The sequence below is a fragment of the Triturus cristatus genome, chromosome 2_2 (genome assembly GCF_964204655.1).
Source record: "Triturus cristatus chromosome 2_2, aTriCri1.1, whole genome shotgun sequence".
NCBI classification, from domain to species: Eukaryota; Metazoa; Chordata; class Amphibia; order Caudata; family Salamandridae; genus Triturus; species Triturus cristatus.
The window spans coordinates 292939376-292953060 of record NC_140582.1 but is presented as its reverse complement, the minus strand read 5'-3'; the positions used below and the strand labels follow the sequence as shown (position 1 = coordinate 292953060).

At 52.2% G+C, this 13685-nt stretch overlaps 1 protein-coding gene across 1 annotated transcript in view; it reads left to right on the top strand.

Annotated features, from left to right (window-relative positions):
* The window catches only part of IFT74 (intraflagellar transport 74), a 508298-nt gene that overhangs the window by 231425 nt on the left and 263188 nt on the right, over positions 1-13685 (top strand). Inside the window, exon 9 of the mRNA XM_085641333.1 lies at positions 328-466. Coding sequence (XP_085497459.1) covers positions 328-466 — 139 coding nt within the window. The remainder of the gene's footprint in view (positions 1-327; positions 467-13685) is intronic.

The window sequence follows — 13685 nt, the reverse complement described above, 5'->3', positions numbered from 1 at the left end:
TAAGGCATGGGAAGTTTCCTTCACTCTCACAAGGTGGTACACATTTTCCATATGATGTTCCCAGGTCATGGGAAGAGAGCTGTGAATTAATGGCACCTGTATCAGAATAAAGGTTGCTTTATATGTTCTGCTGGCTCTTGATTGACTCCACTTGTACCCTTATAATAATTATTTTCTTTACCTCACTCAGTCTTATTTATGTTGTTATTTTCCTGTTTATTTCATCAGTGTTTTCTTCGTTTCTGATGTTTACATTGGAGGGTTAAGCCTCTCATTTGTGACAAGCTCACATGTCAAGTGTACCCATATCTTTAAATTCTGATACAGAAAAGAAGACCTTATAAGAGCAGTGGAAGAAGATATTGAGCGTGAGAAACAGGCAGCGGATGGCATCATCAGAAATATGTCACAGGAAAAGCAAGCCACTTATTTCCAAATGAAAGTTGCAAATGAGAAACTGCTGATGGTAAGATCTCTTGCTTTGAGTGTCTTATTCTGTAGTACCCTGGTAATAATTTTACTCAGCTGTCATTCTCATACTGTCTCAGTGTTGAAGTTAATTTGCTTCAGTGCTTCCAGATCTAACATATGTTTCTGGAATTCCCAAATATTGTAAAGTTGTCAGCTCGTTCTCTCTCTCACTTTCACCTCTCACACACCTTTGTCTCTCACCCCTCTCTACTTCCTAAATCTGATAGAGACTTCTAGCTGCAGATTCCTTACCTTCGAATGTTCAAGGCATCAGACTGGATCCAGAAACTTTTGCGTGAGCAGTACCCCTGCGCGTCATCGGGTGGCTTTGTTAGTTTCCGCGCGCTGTCTTTGGTGCCAGAAGTGACTTTGTAGTTGTTGGACTTGGCCCTTTTCGCAGGGTCATCCCTAAACTTTTTGCCTTTCTCCTAGCCTTTTCTCTGACATGGTGCTGTTGGTTTCAGGCCTCTGGGCATTTTAGCACTGCTGTCCAGTGTAAAGTGCGTTTGCTCTCTGTGTTACATAATGTAAAATTGGTCTACACCTGTTTGGCCTATTTATTTTACCTGTCAGTCCCTTGTAAAGTGGTATCCCATATACCCAGGGCTGGTAGATTAAATGCTACTGGTGGGCTTGCAGCGCTGATTGCGCCACCCACCAAAGTAGCCTTGCAAACCTATCTCAGGCCTCTGCCATTGCAGGGTCTGTGCGCGCAGTGTTACTGCCGCTGTGACGTGGCACCTAAAGTGTGTGCCATGTCTGTGACCCCCCCTCTTTTACTACATGTCAGTCACCCCTAAGGTAGGCCCTAGCTAGCCCTATGGGCAGGGGCATTGTAGGTAAAAGAGAGGACATGTACCTTGAGTGCGTGACATGTCCTGGAAGTGAAAAACAGCCATTTTGGTTTCTCACTGCTGTGAGGCTGCCCTCTCATAGGAATGCATTGGGGATTCCCTGATAAGTGTTTCAGTGGTTATTCCCGATATGAGAGGAGCAGCGTGGTCAAGTTTAGTATATTTTGAATGGTAATAATAAATGCTTGCCAATGGTGTGCGCAGATTAATTATAACTATTTTATAAATGCCACTTTTAGAAATTGGCATTTGTGTGTGCTATGTGTCTGCCTGCTTGATGTGAATTGCATGTCTGGCTTTTGAGTGACAGGGACTGAGAGGTGTGTGTGGCTCCAGGAGGGGCAGGGTGAGTCAGCACTAGGCTGAATAGGACATCTACATTTGGAGTAGTGGGAGGAGTAGTCCCCTAACCCTGAATAGGATTGTGCCTGCCCTGTACAATGCTGGCTCCGCTCCCTGTGGTGTGTCTGATTACCGAGCCCCCACCTGACAAAGAGGAAGAGGAGCCTGGTAAACAGAGTGCTCCAATTCCCCCCTGAACCAGTTTTTGCTGGTTCCCCCAAGCCCTGTACTGCAGACAAAGGAATGTGGAATATAAATATAGGGGCTGTGACCCCATGATGTTGTGGTGTTCCTGTGACTTGGGGGGCCTGTTGCTGCTGCTGGGCACCAGGAGGAACCACCACGAGATACTGCCTCCCTGCTGGAGGGCCCTGTGTGCTGGCCTGCCTGGGCCCAGCTTTGCCCCCTGAACTGTGCAGGACCTAGCGCCTCGTGAGCGCTATATTTTGATTTGGCCAAAAGAAGAGCGTGGGCTTCGCAGTGCGGAGCTGCAGCACTTATAGAAGGAATCCCAACGTGGGGATTCCCCCGCATTTGCCGTTTTTCTGCAGCGAGAGCCCACCCTGCCTTTTGCCAGCCGAGCGGGTGCCCAACTTGCATTTTGGTGGGTGCCCACCCCGCATTGTGCCTTTCGAATGGGTGCCCACCCCACTTTATGAATATTTAAGAGGCGGGTGCCCACCCCGCATTTTTGTGGTGTTGGCTTGTGCCCACCCCGCTTCTGTGATTTCCTTTCGAGCGGGTGCCCACCCCACATTGTGGCCAAGAACGGAGCCACCGGTCTGACCAGAAAGCCAGGCGGCCTTGCCTGACTCTGGGGGGGGGGGGGGGGGTGCCAAAACAGAAAGAGGCTATTGGGGCCGCCAATAGCAGCGCAGCCAGCCGGAGGACCAGCCCAGTGAGAGCCTGTGGACGGGCGGGGCTCCCGTGAGTAGAGGGAGCCCCGCGTACACCGCCAGAAGGGGAGTCCCCGATGAGTGGGGGCTCTCTTGATGCTTGCCGCCCGGGACCGGAGGAGTCCCCAACCAGAGCCCAGTGAGTGGGGCTCACGTGGGCACAGCGCTGCTTTATTTTCCACAGTTGCGCCGTAGCGGGCAGCTGCAACAGGGGTCAAATTCCTTTTCAGAGCCCCAGTGGGGGCCCAGAGGGCACAGTGGTGCCTGTGCCTCTTGTTAGTTATTTTCTCAGTTGCGCCGCCGTAGCGGGCAACTGCAACGTTGGGGCACACTTGTTCAAAGAGTCTCAGTGGGGGACCCAGGGCACGTTAGTGCCAGTGCTGATTTATTTTCCCCAGCTGCGCCGCCGTAGCGGGCAGCTGCAACAGTGGGCATATTTGTTGGTAAAGTCCCAGAGGGCACCATGAGTGCTAGCGCCCACAGTTACCTTCACAGCTGCACCGCAATTAACGGCAGCTGCAACGTTTAGGCCAAAGCATTTGTTAGAAGTCCCAGTGGGGACCCATGAGGCACCGTGGTGCCAGTGCAATTACGCATTTTTAATTCTGCTGCAGTGGCAGCCGTCCTGACATTTGGGACATAGGGCATTGGAGCCCTCTGAGCAGGCCAGTTGGCCAGGGGGTCAGTTGGAGGTGGGTAGGGCGCAAGGCCCTAAGGTGATTTATGCTTATGAGGTTATTGCATACTGTGTTTATGCTGGTGAGGTTTATTGCATAATGTGTTTATGCTTATGAGGTTGGCGCATAATGTGTTTTGCGCCTGATGTGATGCTGATTGCATAATATGATTTATGTTGCAGGATATAATGATGAGTACAGTGTTTTGCCAGTAGTTACTGGTTGTGTTCTACATTTACGATTTGTGCTTTGTGATGGTTCTGACAGTGGCCCTATTGGCCCTGTCATGTGTATATAATCCCCTGTAAATATTACCTAGTGCCAGTTGGCACAGTGTATATTAAGTGATTACTATTCTAATGTGTTTTGGATAATACAAAGGCTATTTTTATATATAACCTTGTGTGGAGTTCCATTTGTGGTGTGCCTAGTGTGTTGCTGCTGTGTGTGTGTTGCGCAAACGCTTTACACATTGCCTCTGGGTTAAGCCTGACAGCTCGTGCCAAGCTACCAAGGGGTTATCTTCAGCTTGTAACTCCCTTGCCCTGACTGGAGTGGTGGTTTCTGCCTGGCTTAGGCGCAAGCCCTAGCCAGCCAGAAACCCCATTTCTAACAGTAGTCACCCATATAGGCGCCACCCAGGCACGCATATGTCCAATCTTTTCTTTCCGTGCCAGTAAGAGCTTCCCCTCTTTCTCTTTTTGACAGAATGTTTTCAGCATTTTGTCAAATATTTTTTGAGGTGTGTCGAGAATGTCCTACAGGCAGGTAAGGTTTAAGCCATGTGGCACTTGTCACAGCGCCATGTCGATTAGCAGCCCACACCTTGTGTGCTTATGGTGTCTTGAGTGCAACCATAACTCGAAGTCATGCTCAGACTGCTGGGCCATGGCACCGAAAACTTGGAGGGAGTGGTCCCTAAAGCTGCCTGCGGCCCGGCAGTCGATGCCATCTAGCATAACTCCTAGCAGGTCTCGGTTGAGATCGAAGAGAAGGTCGCAGAACCACTCCAGGAGCCCCAAGTCCTGTTCGTCGCACTCGAGGTCCTCGGGACACTGGGGGAAGAGGCACAAGAAGAAAGCTAAATGGACTTCGACTTCACCTCGTCCGCAAAAAGTGGCAAGATGAGTGGGGAACATCGACGTTCCAGGCACGGTTCTGCGAAGCTGTTGCCAGGTCCGACTCTGCGCCTCCCCTTGTTTCCGGGAGCCGGAGCGAAACCGCTCAAATAAAGGAGTTTTACAAGGCCATGCGGCAAGTTTTTGAGCGGGCCTACCCCTCTGGAGCACCTTTGGGCCCCACAGGATCAGAGAAGGACCCATCAGGTCCCGGTCCGATGGCTCCGGCCTTGGCTCCGTTGGGGGTCTTATGGATCCGATCTCGGATCCAGATCGGCACCTGGCGTGCCAACGCGACCATCTCTGGTGTCGGTCCTGACTTTGATGCTCCCGGTGCTCACCGGCGGCGCCAGCACCATTCTTAGCCCAGACGATTTGGAGTCAGAGCGGCTTTGGTCGATACCGGATCCGGCACCGACAGAGCCCAGTGGCTATAGGCCGTTGCCTCAGCATTTTGTGGAGCATACAGGAATGGGGGAAGAGTGGGAGGGGCCACTGGATCGTTTAGGACACCAGTTGGTCATCCATGGTAAGGCTTTGGACTAGTATGAGGAACTAGCAGAGGCCTGTGGACTGGACACCTCTCCAGATACTGGTATGCTCTCTCCACCTACTGTGGCTACAGAGGAGGGTGCGTCTTATGCACTGGTAGTGAAGAGGGCAGTAGAGGTCCTGGACCTCGAACTTCCCTCTGTGGTGATCAAGACCGAAGTGCTTCATTCTGAGGATTCCTCATCCGAACCCCTATTGCCCTTTAATGAACCACTTACTGATCTTCTAGGAACTTGGTCCAAGCCTTGCACAGGGGCTCATGTGAACAAGACAATTGCCTGCCACCATTCCCCTGCCCCGGTTGATCCTTGTTTTTTCATCCAACACCCCACCCCTGAGAGCTTGGTGGCCCATGCCTCGACTTCCCATGGCGCGTTCCCTTCCGCTCCCCCCGGGACAGGGAATCCAAGAGGCTGTACATACTTGGGAAGAAGATGTTTTTTTCTGCCAGCCTGGCTTTGTGGTCGGTGAACACCACATTCCTTTTGGGAGACGGTTGCGCAAGAGCTGCTGCAGGTCCCGAAAGAGGCCCGGGCTATCCTCTCCCAAGCAGTGAAGGACAGAAGGGATGCAGCAAAATTCACCATTAGGTGTGGTCTGTATACCACTGACCCACTGAGCAGAGCGGCTCCATCGACAGTAGCCTTACCATGCCATGCCTGACTGAGAACATCTGGCTTTTTTGGGGATGTTCCGGCCAACCTCATGGACATGCGTTCGATAGGACTCGTCTCTTCGGAGAGAAGGTAGACTCTGCGCTGGAGCGCTTTAAGGACACGTGGGCTACGGCCAAGTCCTTGGGCCTGTCAGTGATACTTCACCCTCAGTCTGCCTTTCGCTTCTTTTGTGGCTATAGAAGGGGCATGCCCCGCGCTAACCAGATCCCGGCCACTGTCCTGCGCAGGCTTCCCTAGTTGTGAGAGGACGTGGACATGGTGCATTCCGGACCCATTTATAATGGTAGCAAGAAGTTATCCGCCACCAAACCCCTATCAGATGCAGCCTATAAGTCCTCCTAGTCTGAGGTAGAATCTAACATCATCTGCTTCACTGACAGTCCATAACATCAAACAAATGGGGCTTGCAGTTCATTCGGAGGGGTTACTCCCTCCCTTTCCGATTCCCCCCCCATACCTCCTGTCAAGAATTCCTGTCATACAAGGGAAACACGCCCTTATGTAAACAGGAGAGCTGTTACATAACTCAAGGGAAACACGCCCTTATGTAAACAGGAGAGCTGTTACATAACTCAAGGGAAACACGCCCTTATGTAAACAGGAGAGCTGTTACATAACTCAAGGGAAACACGCCCTTATGTAAACAGGAGAGCTGTTACATAACTCAAGGAAAACACGCCCTATAAAGGGAGGAACCGGGAGGTACAAGGCTGTCGGATATTGTGTTTACACCGACGTACCTGCTTCGTGAAGAGCAGTGTTCCGGAGTGGTGCTCCAGTAAGGCAAGAACGGAGGTAGGTCGAGTCGTTACTCCCTGGGCCGTGTCTTGCCCCATCGTCACCTGTGAAGGACCCGGAAGCTCTACCGGTCAACCATTGAGCTTCGCTTTTTGACTCGGCTGAGTCCAAGTGCAGTGGCGCTTTTGCTGGTTGGAGTCGTAACTCTCAGCCCGACCAGAGACACAGGGACTGCCAGCTGTAACGCACACCAGGAGGTGTTTGCCGCGTTACAGACTCGGAAGTCCACAGGATCGATCGAGCGGCTGCTCTCGGTTCAGTCTTCTTGCTTGTGATTGGGGTATCGGTGACGCATCACCAGGAGGTGACTCCGCGTCCCGGTGCAGTCTGAGGAAGAGGTTGAGCGGCTGCTCCCTTCAGGTAGAGACCCTGGCTGGGTGTTTCCCTGACTCCTCGATTCTCCCCAACACTCTTCGTGCCCCTCACAGCCTACCGATTGGCATTGTCGGCCATTTCATTTCTGCCCTCTGTTGGCATACGCCGGGATCGGCGTATATGCAGAGGACGGTTAGGACCATCCGTGCTGTGGGCTGGTAACGTACTTAGCCTGGAGGATTCCAGTGACTATAACTTTTGTTTGTTCTTTGTATTTTATTTGCCTTCATTAAAAGAACTAACCCTTCACAAGTGGTTGCGTCCTCATTGTCGTGTCTGTTAAACGATCCTGAGACGTTCAGGGCGTTACAAAATATCCGACCCTAATAACACTAACTGTCTCCCGGTCGATAACAGACATGGCAACACTTGATGATGTGCTGGCTGCTTTAGCGGCCATGCAAGTTGAAGTGGCTGCCTCTAGGCAAGAAGCAGCCGATGTAAAAGCCAGACTGGATGCTATCCAATTGGACCCGCTCACGCCCAGCACCTCCCTCACGAACCAGACCCCTGCGGTAGTAGTGGAAATGCCGGTAGCCATCCCCTTGGCAACACCAGAGAGGTACAGTGGGGATCCTAACACAGTGCAGGTATTCCTCACACAAGTGGCGCTACATTTATCGTGCAAACCAAAGGCGTTCCCCACGAGTCAGGCTCGTGTGGCTTTCCTTATATCCTATTTGGCTGGAAACGCGGCACAATGGGCCGTACCTCTGGTGAGCAGGGACGACCCCCTCTTATGTGATTGGGGTGCTTTTCGCGAGGAATTCCTGAAGGTATTCGACAGAAGGGCTGACTCGTACACGGCGGACCGTGAAATGCTTGAGTTGAGACAGGGATCCAACGACCTGGTGCAGTATCTCAACGCGTTCCGAAGGCTGGTTGCGGAAACCAAGTGGCCTGTTGCTAAACAGACGGCGCTCTTCCATCAAGGGCTGTGCGATGAGCTCAAGGACGCCGTGGCTCATATTGACCCTCAACCCAAGACATGTGAGGGCCTTATCAACCTGGTATTACGGCTGGAACATAGGCTAAGTGAAAGAAAGGGGGATCATGGGAGAAAAGGAAAATCCCTTCCATCCTATGTGACGGTGGGAAGTCCTGAAACTTCCACCGCATCCAAGGGAGAACCCATGGACATCAGCGCAATACGAGCGAGCCTCACAGCCACGGAGAAAGAGTCACGCCGTAAACAAGGATTGTGCCTATATTGTGGCAAAAAAGGCCACTACGTACGTGAATGCCCTGCCAAACCAAAGACGTCACGTTATCGGGCCAACCGGTCGGTAACAGCCGTGGTGGACATACCGGCGGAAAACTAGAGGACTCCAAGACCAGAGAAGGGGCATCTCGGAGTCACTCATCCATCCCTTCACTTTCCAACTCGGTCACTAAGGGACAACGACACCTGTTTATCACTGTGCACGTGGGAGTGCATGACCAGTGGATACCCGTTGTGGCCATGGTGGATTCAGGGGCCACTGGCATGTTTATGGACCACAACGAGGCATGCAGGCTAGGGCTAGTGCTTCTTCCCAAAGCAGTACCCGAAGACGTCTATGCGGTAGACGGAAGGCGATTGGTGACGGGGCCCATCGGACAGCACACGGGGGTCCTTCCGATGAGATATGGGAGGAACCATTTGGAACAAATCGATTTTAACATCATCCGAGCGCCCCAATATGGCGTCATATTGGGATTGCCGTGGCTACAGAAACACAACCCCTTTGTGGATTGGCCAACACATCGCATCGAAATGACGTCACCGTATTGCATCCTGCATTGTGGAATAAGAACGGAATCCCTTGACGCAGATGAGAGCGGGAGTCAGACGGTGGCTACAGCGGCAGAAAAAGATGTGGCTCTCCCCCAGGCTTATCACAGTTTTGAGGATGTATTTGATGAGGTGAAGGCGGAAGTGCTACCACCACATAGACAGTTTGACTGCCAGATCGACCTGGTGCCAGGGGCCAGCGTTCCCAGCGGCAGGCTGTATGCCCTGACGGAGCCTGAAAACGTGCATCTCCGGGGGTACCTGGATAAACTCCTCAAGCTAGGATTCATCCGCCCGTCCAAGTCTCCGGCCGCCTCGCCACTCTTCTTCATCCCGAAGGCTAATGGGGAGCTGAGAGCCTGTGTGGACTTTAGGGCATTGAATGCGATAACCATAAAAAATCGGTACCCCTTGCCTCTCATCAGTGTACTTCTGGAACAGGTCAAGAAAGCTCGTATCTACACCAAGTTGGATTTGAAAGGGGCATACCATCTGGTGCGCATGAGGGACGGAGACGAGTGGAAGACCGCCTTTAAGACCAGGTTCGGCCTTTTTGAGTACCTCGTCATGCCGTTCGGTCTGTGCAACGCCCCGGCAGCCTTTCAGTACTTTTTGAATGAGGTATTCAGAGAGGAGTTGGATATCTACGTGGTCGTATATATCGACGACATCCTCATCTATTCGTCCAGTGTGGAGGAGCACGTACACCACGTCAAAGCTGTGCTCCAAAAGCTGAGGGAAAACATGCTGTTTTGTAAACTCAGCAAGTGTGACTTCCACGTCACATCCGTGGAATTCCTCGGAGTGATGCTGAGTCCAGAGGGACAGGAGATGGCAGAACGAAAGATCAAGGCGGTGAAAGAATGGCCGGTGCCCCAAAGCGTGAAGGACGTCCAAAGTTTCATTGGCTTCGCCAACTTTTACAGGCGGTTTATAGATGGATTTTCAGGAGTGGTGGCCCCAATCACACAGCTACTGAGGAAGTCCAAGGAGTTTGTCTGGTCCCCTGAAGCGAACAAAGCCTTTGAGGCCCTGAAAAGCGCCTTTGGTAAGGCGCCGGTGTTGGCTCACCCCGATCCGGATCTCCCCTACGTGGTGGAAGCGGACGCGTCGGATGTGGCGCTGGGGGCTATCTTGTCCCAACGCAACCACGACACAGGGGTGCTTCATCCCGTTGCGTACATGTCCCGCAAACTCAACGACGCCGAACGCAACTACCATATTGCGGAGAAGGAGCTTCTCGCAATCAAGGACGCCTTCACCGAATGGAGGCATTGGTTGATGGGGGCAAGACATGTGGTATCGGTGTACACGGACCATCGGAACCTACAGTTCATGACGGCCACTAGACACATTTCTCCCAGGCAGCTGCGGTGGATGATCTTCTTTGCGGGGTTCAACTTCCGCATCACATATCGGCCGGGGCCGGAAAACCGGAAGGCGGACGCCCTGTCCCGTCAATCTGCAGTTAAGGAACCATTGCCTGCAACCGAGCGTTCCATCATTTCCCCGAGGATGGTATTGGGGGTTATCCAACCGGATACTTTCCTGAGGGGAATAAAGAGAGGGATCAGGTCATTCGCATGGCGGAGGTGGCTCCTCAGTCACAGAGAATGGCAGCGGAAGGACGGGATACCCCTGAAGGGCAGGTGCCTATTGATACCCACGCCTAGGCTAAGGAAACAAGCATTCATCTGGTGCCATGACTCTCCATGCGCAGGTCATTTGGGCTTTGAAAAAACGGTGGCTAGCATGGGACGGCATTTCTGGTGGCCAACCATGAGAGTGGATGTCAGGAGGTGGGGACAGGAGTGTCCTACGTGTGCTACCATGAAGGCCGACCATGGCCGAACCCAAGGGCTCTTACATCCACTTCCGACCCCGGATAGACCATGGGATAGCATATCACTGGACTTCGTGGTGGGCCTACCGGTAGACCAGGGGATGACGGCAATACTGGTGGTGGTGGATTACTTGACGAAAATGGGGCACTTCATCCCCTGCAAGAGAGTCCCTACGGCCGGGGAATTGGCGTCACTACTCCTAAAGAATGTGGTACGACTGCATGGATTACCTGGGGTGATCGTGTCGGACCGGGGGTCGCAGTTTACTGCGCAATTCTGGAAGACTTGGTGCACTGCGCTGCATGTTAAGACCGCCCTGTCCACCAGCTACCACCCTCAAACGGACGGCCAAACCGAGCGCCTGAACCAAACGCTCAAACAGTATCTGCGATGTTTTGTGGACCAGGGCAGGGAAGAATGGGTCGACTTGCTATGGGTTGCAGAGATAGCCTATAACAACGCCACTCACAGCTCCACACAGTCATCTCCGTTCTATAGCAACTATGGCCAACATCCCAGGTTCTTGCCATTTCTACATCCGTTCAGAGAGGACAGGATTCCCGCCACAGCGGACAGGGTGGCACACATAAAAGACATGTTGATGCGCTCAAGGGCTGTCCTAATAGAGGCCAAGAGAAGATACAAGGCTGCGGCAGATAGGAAGAGAAGGCCCGGGCCACTGTACCGCACTGGAGACTACGTCTGGATATCCACAAGAAACATGAGGTTTCGAAAGAACAGTGTGTTCCATCCCAAGTACATGGGCCCCTATCGAATTACCAAGTGTATGGGTCCCGTGAACGTGAAGGTGTGCTTGCCCCAGTCATTGCGGATACACCCTGTCTTTCATGTATCATTGCTCAAACCAGCACCCTCCAAGCCGTCTGGGACACCTAGGCCGGTATGCGTGGAGTCGGAGGTGGAGTATGAAGTGTCGGGCATACGGGCGTCCAAATGGCGCAGGGGGAAGCTGTGGTACCTGGTTGCGTGGAAAGGCTATGGCCCGGAGGAGCATTCATGGGAACCGGCTGAAGGGGTTCATGCTCCGCGCTTGGTCTCCTTGTTCCATCGGCGTTTTCCTGCCAGCGCTGGACCCGTGGGGAGCCGCTGAGAGGGAGGATGTACTGTCAAGAATTCCTGTCATACAAGGGAAACACGCCCTTATGTAAACAGGAGAGCTGTTACATAACTCAAGGGAAACACGCCCTTATGTAAACAGGAGAGCTGTTACATAACTCAAGGGAAACACGCCCTTATGTAAACAGGAGAGCTGTTACATAACTCAAGGGAAACACGCCCTTATGTAAACAGGAGAGCTGTTACATAACTCAAGGAAAACACGCCCTATAAAGGGAGGAACCGGGAGGTACAAGGCTGTCGGATATTGTGTTTACACCGACGTACCTGCTTCGTGAAGAGCAGTGTTCCGGAGTGGTGCTCCAGTAAGGCAAGAACGGAGGTAGGTCGAGTCGTTACTCCCTGGGCCGTGTCTTGCCCCATCGTCACCTGTGAAGGACCCGGAAGCTCTACCGGTCAACCATTGAGCTTCGCTTTTTGACTCGGCTGAGTCCAAGTGCAGTGGCGCTTTTGCTGGTTGGAGTCGTAACTCCCAGCCTGACCAGAGACACAGGGACTGCCAGCTGTAACGCACACCAGGAGGTGTTTGCCGCGTTACAGACTCGGAAGTCCACAGGATCGATCGAGCGGCTGCTCTCGGTTCAGTCTTCTTGCTTGTGATTGGGGTATCGGTGACGCATCACCAGGAGGTGACTCCGCGTCCCGGTGCAGTCTGAGGAAGAGGTTGAGCGGCTGCTCCCTTCAGGTAGAGACCCCGGCTGGGTGTTTCCCTGACTCCTCGATTCTCCCCAACACTCTTCGTGCCCCTCACAGCCTACCGATTGGCATTGTCGGCCATTTCATTTCTGCCCTCTGTTGGCATACGCCGGGATCGGCGTATATGCAGAGGACGGTTAGGACCATCCGTGCTGTGGGCTGGTAACGTACTTAGCCTGGAGGATTCCAGTGACTATAACTTTTGTTTGTTCTTTGTATTTTATTTGCCTTCATTAAAAGAACTAACCCTTCACAAGTGGTTGCGTCCTCATTGTCGTGTCTGTTAAACGATCCTGAGACGTTCAGGGCGTTACACCTCCATCTCAAGCACGGCTTGCGGAGGATCATCTGATCTTGCACCGAGAGGAAGTTACAGCTCTCCTGGCCAAGAGGGCTATAGAAAGGGTTCCGATATCAAAAGTAGGCAAGGTTTGTTATTCCCGCTACTTTCTGATATCCAAAATGAACAAGGGTCTTTGTCCTATTCTAGACCTCTGAACCATCAATCTCAAAAAGGAGAAATTCAAGATGATTACTTTGGTTCAGGTCTTGTCTGCCGTAGACCAAGGAGACTGGCTGGTAGCGCTGGACTTGCAGGATGCATATTTTCACATCCTCATCCTGCCTGCCCACAGGTTTTACCTGCTGTTCAAGGTAGGTCACAAGCACTTTCAGTTCATTGTGCTACCCTTTGGCCTTACCAGCGCTTCTTGGGTGTTCACCAAGGTGATGATCGTGGTCACAGCTCATCTGCGCAGGTTAGGGGTTGCAGTCTTCCCCTACCTCGACAACTGGCCGTGGAATGCGGCCTCGCCTCAGACTGTATTCTCCCTATAAGGAATCTGAAGCTAAAATTCTCTATCAGGTGAACAAGTTACTTCCCTTCGGTAACGCATTACCTGGTAGAGACAATATCTAGCTGCAGAGTCATCACAGACCCACGTATGCCTCCCCGCTCTGCGGACATAATTCTAGGGCTAGGGTTGGTCCCCTTTCAGGGCCCTAGTTTGGACATGCACTAGTCATTTATCTTCATGGCTCTGTGCTCTTGGATTAGAAAGTCGTGAAAAGTAACTGACCTCTGCGCATCTGGATGGCGCCTATATAGATGACAGCTACATCACTTCCGGTGCCAATGATGCTGATGCACGGAACCAAACGAAGCCACCCGATGGAGCGCAGGGGTACTGCTTACGCGAACGTTTCCGGATCCAGTCTGACGCCTGGGGAATTCAAAGGTAAGGAATCTGCAGCTAGATATTGTCTCTACCAGAAAATGCGTTACCAATGGAAAGTAACTTGATCTTCATGTCCTGTATGCTTTGCAGTTCTGAGAAAATTAACTCTAGCTCTGGCTCTAGTGAAGGAATCTATTGGTACTATTATAGTATGTAGAGAAAAAGTGGATCGATTGAGAAATGGCCCTGCACTCTCACCCACAATTGTCAGTTTATCCAGCTGACAGAAGTTACGT